At 44.6% G+C, this 12,061-nt stretch overlaps 1 protein-coding gene across 1 annotated transcript; it reads right to left on the bottom strand.

The window, feature by feature from the left end:
- Positions 1-201: 201 nt before the first annotated feature.
- NEFM (neurofilament medium chain) lies at positions 202-7,939 on the bottom strand. The gene is made up of 3 exons (XM_089692495.1): positions 6,853-7,939; positions 4,403-4,527; positions 202-2,381 (listed from the first exon to the last, which is right to left on the bottom strand). The coding sequence occupies exons 1-3, from the start codon at positions 7,888-7,890 to the stop codon at positions 746-748; spliced, it is 2,799 nt and encodes a 932-aa protein (XP_089548621.1). The 5' UTR covers positions 7,891-7,939; the 3' UTR covers positions 202-745.
- Positions 7,940-12,061: the final 4,122 nt, after the last annotated feature.

The following is a 12,061-nucleotide window of genomic DNA, read 5'->3' as shown; positions in this document are numbered from 1 at the left end:
TTTATTATGCCCTTCAAAGCCTTAATATACCAGTACATCCTAATGAAGTGGATTCCACTAAATCCTTTTCCTTTCCACAAAATAGCACAATGAACACTCACAAATATTGGTTTGCCACCTCTTTAGAAACACAATATAACTATTTTGGAAGTACTTATTGCAAATCATTGAAAATATTTTTAAACAATAAGACACAATGCAATAGTTCCAATATGACCTTTTATTGAGCAAGGCTTGCTTTTACATAAACTGTCAGCAAGTTCTATTAAACTCATTCAGGTTCTCCCATGACCTGCAGTCTGTTAATTGCACCAGTGAGGTAAACATAAGGATAGATTTCATTTATTAAGGCGAGAAAACTTCCGTTTCATGGTCCCCTCCCTCCCATTTTTGGCTCAGTTAGTACTTTGCATATTTCAGCTGAGGACCCTCAAATCATTAACGCTCACCCAGGCCCACATCAACTTAGGAAACCCTCATCTTTGTTTGTCCTTTTCGCAAATCATGCACCTGTTTGCTTTTTTATTGTGAGTTCACCAAGTTGTGTGGGAGGGGCACATCTGAGGCTTGCATGCATTTCCCCGCCCCGAATATTGCACAGAAAGTAATATTACAGTGTCTGGAGCCCCCACCCCACGAGAGAACCCCATCTGCTAGAAGCCCATTAGAAGCTGTCACGTTACATGCAGTTTATCTTATGGCTTTTTCAGTCCTGCTGCTTGCTGGAAGTGCTATGACTATGTTCTCACTTATTCTCAGCGACTTCCTTGACTACTGCATGTGATGTGACTTTCTCTACCTTCTTTGTGGACACTGACTTTTCCTGGATGGTCTCTTCATGTTCCTCCACTTTCTGGGTGACGGTCACTGACTTGGTGATGTATTTGGTACCATCCTCACCCTCGCTGGTTGTGGTTTCAATCTTTTTGGTGATTACAACAGTTTGGCTCTTTCCACTGTCTTTATCGTCTGAGGGGCTGTCATCTATCCCATTGGTAACTACACCTTTGTCCTCACTCTCTTCCTTCTCCTCTTCAACATCTCCATTCACTGCTGTATCTTCCTTTCCATCATCCCTGGGGCTACTCGCTTCCTCTGCTTCCGTTTCTTGTTCCTTTACATCACCTTTCTCTGTTCCCACAGAAGCTGCCTTGGACACGGTGACGGTCTCCTCCACACTTTCCTCTGCAGGGGATCCAGCTTTCTCCTCATCTGCTTCACCTTCCTCTTTGTCTTCTCCTGTTTCCTCATCTTCTTTGGTTTCTCCTTCTGCTTCCTCTTCCTTCTCCTCTGACTCTCCTTTCTCCTCTTCCTGCTGTTCAGAGCTCTCAGCTGCATCTCCTTCTTCCTCCTCATCTCCAGCTTTTTCCTCAGTTTCTTCCTCTCCCTTCTCTCCCTCTTCCTCATCTCCACCCTCTTTCTCCTCCTCTGCTTCCTCCTCTGCTTCTTTCTCCTGTACCGCAGCTTTTACCCTCACAATTTTAGTCTCAACAATAGGCTCTTCTACTACTTCATCTTCCTGTACATCTTCTGTAGCCTCCTCTTCTCCTTCTTCAGCCTCTTGCTCTCCCTCTCCTTCCTCTTTCTCACCCTCCTCTTCCTCCTTTCCAGCTTCCTCTGCTTCTCCCTCACCACCTTCTTCTTCTGCTACCTCCTCTTTCTCTTCTTCTGCCTCCTCTTTGTCTCCTTCATCATCTGCCTTTTCACCCTCTTCCTCTTCTGTCTTTCCCTCCTCTTCATCACCCTCTGCTGCTGCTACTTCTTCTGCTGTTTCTTCTTCCTTCTCCTCTTCTTCTACCTCCCCCTCTGCTGTTTCTCCCTCTTCTGCTTCTTCCTCTTTCTCCCCTTCCTCTTCTGCTGCTTCTTCTTCTTCTTTTTCTCCTTCCTCTCCTTCCTCTTCTCCCTCTTCTTCTCCCTTCTCACCCTCCTCCTCTGCTTCTTCCTCTGCCTTTTCTCCCTCTTCTTCTGCTTCTTCCTCCTCTTCTTCACCTGGTGCTGCTGCCTGTACTGTGGATTCTACAGCTGCTACAATCTCCTCCTCCACCTCACCTTCACCCTCTTCCTCTCCTTCTCCTTCTCCCTCTTTTTCTTCCTCTTCTTCATCCTCCTTCTGCTCATCTTCATCTAGAAGACCAGATGCAAACTCTTCTGCCATAGCTGCCAAAGCTGCCTCCATGTCTGACCTCTCATCTTCCACTTTGGTCTCTTCAATGATCTCCTCAACAAATTTGTGTTGCACTTTAACTCTTGGTGCCTCAGCTCGTGAAGTCTGTATGCGGGTAGAGGATATTGTGATAGGTGCCTGTCTGGCTGGAGCTGAGGGGCCTGATGGAATGCCGCAGAATGAACTGTAGCGGGTTTCTTCCCCTTCCAAGAGTTTCCTAGAAAGACAATTGTAGATTTATTGGAACAAGGATTTCATCAGCTTTGTAAACTTACAGATATTTATTGATGTAACAGTTTCACACTTTCTTGGAGATGGTGAGGCTTACATAGATAAAGTAATATAAAGGTTTTTCAACTAGCCACAACTCCTTCAAATTCTTGAATTTTTAGGTGAAATAAGATATGTAATTGGTTCCTGTGTTCAGCTTATCCAGTTTTTGTAAATTTTCCCCATTGAATACATTTAAGATTAGTTGACAACAGCGCAAAAAGCATTGCTATGAATGAACATTCAATAACCAATTAAAGATCAGATCATAGTTGTCCAGCTCAGTAATAATTACATACTGTGGGGTAGATTTACTAACACAGGTGCACACAGAATCGGGTGCGATGGTGCATTGTATTTAATTAGCTTCTAATGTCAGATCTTTCAATTAAGCTTTGACAATAAAACCTAGAAGATGATTGGTTACTATGCACGCTGCACCAGAATCTGTATTTACCGGTTTCAAATTTCTCCCAGTGTTGTATTGTCAGTACAGATCAGGGAAGCCCATGGACCTAATTGGGTTGTTTCTGTATGTGGTATTTCCCATGTCCCATGTGGTGCTTTTAAACTGCATGGGTGCATAAAGCAGTCTTATGACATCACTGCCAAAGTAATCCCATGGGACTAGAACCCATTAGCAGCTGTCACTTTACACTCGATGTGCCATACTAATCCTTTTAAAATGTTAGAATTAATGGTATGAAATGGAGGGCAATATTTTGTGGGTTGAATTAAGTTTTGAGAAAATGCAGTCTATCAGTTCACTTAGATTTAGTCATATAACAAGCACTAGGTAACGTGCCTTATGACACTAAATATATGATCAGTTTTTCATGAACTGACTGGCTGAATATTGCTTAGGCCACACAATTGTACATGAGTGACAGGTCCACTTAAAGTTACACGTTCTAATATGTTGGAAAATTGTTTAATCTAATTTTCAGGAAGGTAGTCCAAGTAGCAATAAAGACATGCAAGGTGCAGTCATCCATAGATAAATTGTGTTTGGTATTTGTGTCCTTTTTTATTAAATATACCCAGAAAGTCACATCTGCATTACATCAGGGTGTTTGTTATCTATAATACTCCTGCAAGGAAAATACTGTTTATAATTTTTACTATACATTTTCCATTTGTAATGTATTACATTCTCAGCAATGTTATGTAAATGACTCAGTGTCTTAGTTTGTATTGCATTTGACTTCCCCTTTCTAGTACTGTGGTGCTTATAAACTTGAACCTGATGAATTTGTCCTTGAATGACAAATATACGTTCAGCTGTACTGGCCATAAAACTTTATACATTTAACTTGCAAACAAATGAGAACACATACGTGGTTATTTACTAAAACTGGAGATTGCAAAATGTTTTATTGACAAAGCTTACTGGAACAAGTTGAAGTTAGAAGCTGATTAGCTCCCATGCACAACTGCACCAGATTCTGAATGCTCTAATTATAGTAAATCTATCCCCCTAATTTCACCAAATGAACACTCAAGTTATCTATCCCTACATTTACTGACTCTAGTGTCCCACATGTAAATCTGGGTAATAATGTGTCATTTTATACCCAGTCATACATTGCATGTGCTCGGTGTTTTTTTTATTTCTGTATATTTATATGTTGATAAATGTTTTACATGAACTTTACAATGCCCTCTAAACAGTGTCCCCATGATTTGTGAATGTGTTTTGACTTACTATCATTCCTGTGATCATTTCTGCCCAGACATTTCCACTGGAAACTGTGCCAAGTAATATACAGGATCTTGCAAATGTTTGCTATACTCAGTTTGGGACAAAATGTAAGGATTTCTCTGCATTGCTTTGCTTGTCTGCTTGCTGATAGGCTACAATCCTCTATGCTCCCCTCCCACACCCTGAGATGTGAAAGTTTTTCCTATCATGCTGCTCCCTGCAGCCTCTGCAGTGCTATTAATATTCTGCTGGCTCTGCCCCGGTACCTGTATGCAGCAATTTCTATATCCAGAGCCATCTTGACATTGAGCAGGTCCTGGTATTCCCTCAGGTGTCGGGACATTTCCCATTTTGTTCCTCTCAGCTCATTGTCCAGCTGCTGGATGGTTTCCTATGGAAGGAACAGACCCTATGATGAGGATTAAGCATAAAGCAGCTGGCAGAAATTACTTTGACGGGACTCGCAGGGCCATCCTGTCACACTGCACCATACAGATATGCTGTCATACTGCACCACACACATAGGCAGTGCCACACCCCCTAAATTAGACATTTAATGACATAAACTGTCTCACTGCACCAAAACAGCGCACGTTGCTGTCTTATCCCATAGCAGTATACTGCAGCACGCCCCCTACCCCTTCTACCGTGCACAGCCATACAGTATATGCATTGTCACTGCACCACACCCTCACTTTGGAAGAGTCATACTGCGTCACCTTGCCCCACACACTGCGCCACTCCCCCTCCATCACACAGCCACACTGCGTCACGCAAATGCACAAAGTCAGGCTGAGCCACACCCCCCTGAACACTGATGGCATGTGTTACTGCAGAACTTACACAGCAAATGGTAGTGCGCCCTATACACACACAGAGGCTGCCTGCATTACATTGCACACTACACCCTACGGGAGGGTGTGCGGGATCCTGAGCCAACCGAACATAGGGGGGCAACATCCACTTTGCAAATATACTGAACTCTACACGATGCCATGCAAAAGTTAAATATGCACTCTTGTAAGGAGAATACAGAAAAAATACAATAAAATCGTAGCTAACATTAATTTCTCCTGTGCCTGGCTGCCTAGAAGAGAAACATTAAAACACTGTTGATCGCTGCTAAGTTAATACGTGGGATTGTTTTGTATGTTGAAGTAATAAAACAGGTTATTGCACTAGAAGATGATGTTCTCAGTAGATCAATGTGGATTTAGAAAATTCACTCTACAATGACCTACAAAATGTTCTCATCTACTTACATCTGCAATGCATTGCTAAGCACATTTCAACACCCTGGACAGCCCCGCCATTATCATTGCATTGTATCGTTTAGCTCGGTTCAGCACCCTGGACAGCCCCGCCATTATATCCACAAGACTACATGGTATCATTTCATTCCTGCCCTACATCTAACACGTCTACAATGTATCCTCTAGCTCCGTTCAGCAACCAGGATAGACCATGCACTGTCTACACACCTATCCTTTAGCCCAGTTCAGCATCCTGGACAGCGCCTGCATGATGCCCCCCAAGTCTACATTGACATTTAGCTCAGTTCAGCCCCATGGACAGCTCCTGCCTTACATCTACAAGTCTACAATGTGTTACTTGTGTCGGTTCAACTCCATGGACAGCTCCTGCCTTACATCTACAAGTCTACAATGTGTTACTTGTGTCGGTTCAACTCCATGGTTAGCTTCTGCCTTACATCTACAAGTCTACAATGTGTTATTTATGTCGGTTCAACTCCATGAATAGCTCCTGCTTTACATCTACAAGTCTACAATGTGTCATTTAGCTTAGTTCAGTCCCATGGATAGCTCCTGCCTTACATCTACAAGTCTACAATGTGTAATTTAACTCAGTTCAACTCCATGGATAGCTCCTGCCTTACATCTACAATTCTACATGGTCAATTAGCTCAGTTCAGTCCCCTGGATAGCTCTTGCCTTACAAGTCTACATTCTGTCATTTGGCTCAGTTCAGTCCCATGGATAGCTCTGGCCTTACAAGTCTACATTGTGTCATTTGGCTCAGTTCAGTCCCATGGATAGCTCCTGCCTTACATCTACAAGTCTACAATGTGTTACTTATGTCATTTCAACTCCATGGTTAGCTTCTGCCTTACATCTACAAATGTATCATTTAGCTCAGCCCAACCCCATGGATAGCTCCTGCCTTTCATCCATAAGTGCTCATGAACTGTGTCCACACGCCTAGTATTTAGACAAGTTCAGCACCCTGGACAGGACTGCATTATACTCCCCAAGTCTACAATGTGTTACTTAGCTCAGTTCAGCTCTATGGCTAGCTCCTACCTTACATCTACAAGTCTACAATGTGTCATTTAGCTCACTTCAACTACATGGCTAGCTCCTACCTTACATCTAGAAGTCTACAATGTTTCGTTTAGCTCACTTCAGCTCCATGGATAGCTCCTGCCTTACATTTACAAGTCTACAATGTGTTACTTAGGTCAGTTCAACTCCATGGTTAGCTTCTGTCTTACATCTATAAGTGTACCATTTAGCTTAATCCAGCCCCATGGATAGCTCCTGCCTTACATTTACAAGTCTACAATATATTATTTAGCTCAATTCAGCCCCATGGATATCTCCTGTCTTACATCTACAAGTCTACAATGTATCATTTAGCTCAGTTCAACCCCATGGATAGCTCCTGCCGTACATCTACAGCACTCTTGGGCACTTACCTGGTAACTGGTCAAGTCATGGTTGTGTCTCTCCTCTATGTCATTCAGTTGCCTCTCCAGTGACTCTTTGGTACCCCTGACAGACTCCAGCTCCACAGTTTTGCTGTGTAACTGCCTTCTGTATTCTGCGATCTCCTCTTTGGCAGACCTGATGGCCTCCTTGTTCTGCTCGGCCGCCTCTGTCAGCTTGACATATCTGTTTTTAAAGACTTCCTCTGTCTGCATCATGTTGCTGTTGGAGTGGCCCTCCAGCTGGGAGCGGATTTCCCTCAGGGCTGAGGCCAGGTCTGTTTTCTGGAAATCTTTCCTATCTACAGTGATGTGTGAGGCCTGGATCTGCGCTAGGAGCTCGCCCACTTCTTCCTCATGGTTGTTCTTGAGGAAGGCGATCTCTTCCTGCAAGGACTGCACCTTCTTGTCCAGCTCCACCTTTATCAAGGACGTGTCATCTATGTCCTTCTGCATAGACCTTACAGCAGACTCCGTCTCGTCCCTGATCCTGGCCTCGTCGTCATACCTGTCCTTCAGCCTCTGGAGGTCTTCTTCCAGGTGTTCGGAGTCTAGGAGGATCTGCGCCTTCTCGTGGTTGACTTGCTCCAAGTTGGTCCTCAACTCCCTCAACTCCTGTTCATAGATCTCACCCAGCTGGCTGTAGCCGCTCTGCTTGTGTCTCAGGGCCTGGATCTCTCCCTCGATCTCCTTGTTCTGCTGCTCCAGGTAATGGACCTTCTCGATGTAGCCGGCAAAGCGGTCATTAAGTCCCTGCAGTTGCTCCTTCTCGCTGGACCGGACTTGCTTGAGGTCCCCATTGAAGCCGGAGGACTGACTCAGGTCCAAACTGTCACTGGAGCTGAACCCTCTGGGCGCAGCTAGGTTGATCTTCTTATAAGAGGAGGAAATGGTGCTAGGAGTACTTCGGGACCAGCTCTGAGATCTGAAACCGCTGGTGGGGGAACTGCTGGTCCGACTGTAGCTGGTCCTAATCTCCGCCATCCTCCTATAAGAGGGGCTACCTATAGTGTCCAGAGAGTAGCTCATGCTGGAAGACTTTCTAGTGTGTGTGGCTCACAGCGCAGGATCTGCTCTCTCCAGCCCTTTATATACCCGGGGAAGATCAGCTAACATGGCAGGAACCGGCATTCTCTCCCCTGATTGATCAAGGATCAGGGACTGATGCTCCCGATGGGGAGGGGCTACTGTCTGCTCTCCACGTGGGCTGAGCTGCCTTTGGTTTAGAGCTGCTCCCACCCCTCCCCCCTTTCAGTTTGCAGCAGAGGGATGATGTGGTCGGTGCTGCAAGATGTATCTGCAAGGCATCTATTCCTACCATGCTCCCACCAGTCTACTGAATACTTAAAGGGTTACATTGCATAATATGTATATATTGCAGAAATACTGATGTTTGTGTGTTCCTGCCTTAGCCGATGGTGACTGTTCTTAGATGACTTCATCTGCTGTGAAAATGCTGACTGTTTCATTCTTCTGCATCTTGAAGAGGGACAGCACACTCAACATATGGGAGAGGCACTGGTCACACAATGTAGAGGAAGAGCACAGAGCTCTCATACAAGGAAGGGATACCATATAATTAACACAATACAGAAAAAAGAACAGTTAACATGTTAATTAAAAATAAAGAGAGCTCAAGGCAAAGCTCTGACGGACTGCGTGGAATTTAGTACCTCTAAGAGTTGCAATGTTCATTTCAGCACCAAGGACAGGGACATACTACAGTCCAGCACCTTGGACAGGGACACATCACAGTACAGCACCTTGGACAGAGACACAGCACAGTCCAGCACCTTGGACAAGGACATATCACAGTCCAGCACCTTGGACAGGGACACATCACAGTCCAGCACCTTGGACAGGGACACATCACAGTCCAGCACCTTGGACAGGGACATATCACAGTCCAGCACCTTGGACAGGGACATATCACAGTCCAGCACCTTGGACAGGGACATATCACAGTCCAGCACCTTGGACAGGGACATATCACAGTCCAGCACCTTGGACAGGGACATATCACAGTCCAGCACCTTGGAGAGGGGCGGTGCAAGGCTTAAATACCTTGAGAAAATAAATCACATTTTAGTATCTTTGAGAAGGGCATAGCCCAGTTTTGCACCTTGGATAGAGACATCACACTCTTAAGCACCTTGAATAAGGACAACATGTAGTTCAGCACCTTAGACAGGGACACATCACTCACACACTTTGTAGAGGGGCATAGCTTAGTCCAGTGCCTTGGACAAGGACATATTTCTGTTCAGCACCTTGGTTAGGGACAGTTTGTATTTAATACATTCAGAAGTGGCACCGCATCTTAGTATCTTGGAAAGGGACATAGCTTAGTTCAGTGCCTTGGACAAGGACACATCTCTGTTCAGCACCTTGGTCAGGGACAGTTCAGAAGCGACAAAACATATCTTAGTATCTTGGAGAGGGTCATAGCTCAGTTCAGCATCTGAGGGACGGCACACTGTTAAGTACATTAAATAAACACAACATGCAGATCAGCACTTTAGACAGGGACCTATTCCTGTTCTGTGTCCTGGACATAAATATATCTCTGTTCACCAACCTGGGCAGGGACACATCCCTGTTCAGCACTTTTGACAGGGACACATCCATTTTAAACACTTTGTACAGTGACTGTACACCTTTAAAGTGTTAATAATTGATATTCTCATTTTTCAAAACATAATTCATATGTATCCATTATGTAATGGCTCTGTAATTTATTTTTCATGAAATTATTCAGTGTTTTTATGTCTCTATGTAGTGTCCTGTGAGCTCCCAAACCTCCCTATTTCCCCTCACTTCTGATGTGTGAGATGAGCAGTGTGCACTAGTTGTGGTCACGTGAATTACTCTGTGCACGCTACACATCCTATAGTCCATAGACCCTAGTGCATCTCAAGAGTGACAAAGAGGGTGGCTACTCTGTTGCTTACAATGGGACCATGGGGAATGAATGTAACCATCCTCTAACACAGGGGTCTCCAAACTGAGGCCGACAGACCAGATGTGGGCCTTTTTTTGCCTTTATCAGTCCCCTGGGGCACTAAAGGCACTACCACTGACAACAGAGATGGAACACTATTCCTCCCACTAACACCAACAATGGGGTACTATTCCTTCCCCTGACACAAATAATGAGGAACTATTCCATCCACTGGTGCCAATTATATGGGAACTATTCCTTCCATTGGCACCAATGATGGCAAACTATTCCTCCTACTGATACCATAGATCGGGCACTATTCCTCCCACTGACACCAATGATGGGACAATATTCCTTCAACTGACACCAGAAATGGGAACTATTCCTCCCATTGATACCAATTATGGGGCACTATTCCTCCCACTGATACCAAAGATGGGGCATTATTCCTCCCACTGATACCAATGATGGGGCACTATTCCTCCCACTAATACCAATGATGGGGCATTATTCCTCCCACTAATACCAATGATGGGGCATTATTCCTCCCACTGATACCAATGATGGGGAACTATTCCTCCCACTGATACCAATGATGGGGCACTATTCCTCCCACTGATACCAATGATGGGGCACTATTCCTCCCACTGATACCAATGATGGGGCACTATTCCTCCCACTGATACCAATGGTGGGGCACTATTCCTCCCACTAATACCAATGATGGGGCACTATTCCTCCCACTGATACCAAAGATGGGGCATTATTCCTCCCACTTATACCAATGATGGGGCACTATTCCTCCCACTAATACCAATGATGGGGCACTATTCCTCCCACTGATACCAATGATGGGGCACTATTCCTCTCACTAATACCAATGATGGGGCACTATTACTCCTACTGACACAAATATGGGACACTATTCCTCCCACTGATACCAATGATGGGGCACTATTTCTCCTACTGATACCAATGATGGGGTACTATTTTTCCCAGTGATACCAATGGTGGGGCACTATAGGTCCCACTAACAGAAATAATGGGTTACTATTCCTGCCACTGACACCAATGAGGGGGAACTATTCCTCCCACTGACACCAATGATGGGACACTATTCCTTCCACTGACACCAGAGATAGGGCACTTTTTTTCCTACTGACACCAATGATGGGGAACTATTCCTTCCACTAACACCAATCATATTATTTTTTTACACCCAATGACCACCAAGCCTGTGGCATTTTCTACTCCCACTGACCACAGTCAAGTCCCCTTAAAGTCTGAAGGTCAGTAAACTTGCCCTTTAGTTTGAAAGTTTGGTGATCCCTGCTCTAACAGGAAGCTGGAACACAGAAGCAAAAGAAAAAAAAGAATTTGGAGATGAGGAGGCTGAGAGCAATAGAAAGTCCTTTTTGAGTTAGGAATGGACATTTGAATAGATTGTTTTTTAAATGTGTGGGAACTAGTGCGAGGAGAAGGGGTAGACCACAGTATGCATAGATTGGCTGGTTTCTCACACAAACACACACACACGCTCTCTCACATACACACTCTAACACACACACACACCACACAAACTCACGCACACACATTCACTTGAATATAGAAGTGAAACCCCTGTGCTACCTCAAAAATGAGAAACAAAATTAGAAAAAAGCAAGCAGAAAAGAAAATGAAATTTTTGATGATAGTGGCTGCTGCTAACATCACTCACACTTTCACACACACATTCTCACTCACTGATACTCAGCACACACACACACACACACACACACTCCTTCTCTCTCTCTCACACAAAAATACACACACACAATCTCACACTCACACACACTCACTCTCTCTCACACACACACACACACTTTCACATACACAAACACACACACACTCTCTCATTCTCACATACACACCTACACTCTCAAACAAAAACTCACACACTCTCACACACACTCTCACTCACATACACACACACTCTCTTTCACACACACACACACACACACACACACACACACACACACTCTCTCTCTCTCTCTCTCTCAAGCTCTCGTGCACACACTCACTCTCACACACACAGTCACTCACACTCTCACTCATACACACACACACACACTCTCTCTCTCTCTCTCTCTCTCTCTCGCTCTCTCTCTCTCACACACACACACACACACACACACACACACAATCTAACTCACACACACGCACACTCACTCTCTCCCTCTCACATACACACACACTCACACACTCTCTCTCTTACACACA

Source organism: Staurois parvus, unplaced genomic scaffold (genome assembly GCF_062004578.1).
Source record: "Staurois parvus isolate SC_StPar_1 unplaced genomic scaffold, SC_StPar_1.0 ptg000586l, whole genome shotgun sequence".
Lineage (NCBI taxonomy): Eukaryota > Metazoa > Chordata > Amphibia > Anura > Ranidae > Staurois > Staurois parvus.
Note: the sequence above shows the minus strand (reverse complement) of the source record. Positions and strands in the feature narration are given on the sequence as shown.

Coding starts and splice junctions, on each gene's coding strand:
- NEFM (XM_089692495.1), bottom strand. CDS start 7,890: ATGAGCTACTCTCTGGACACTATAGGTAGCCCCTCTTATAGGAGGATG. Junction 4,528..6,852: donor ATGACTTGACCAGTTACCAG/GTAAGTGCCCAA, acceptor TTCCTTCCATAG/GAAACCATCCAGCAGCTGGA. Junction 2,382..4,402: donor ATAGAAATTGCTGCATACAG/GTACCGGGGCAG, acceptor TTGTCTTTCTAG/GAAACTCTTGGAAGGGGAAG.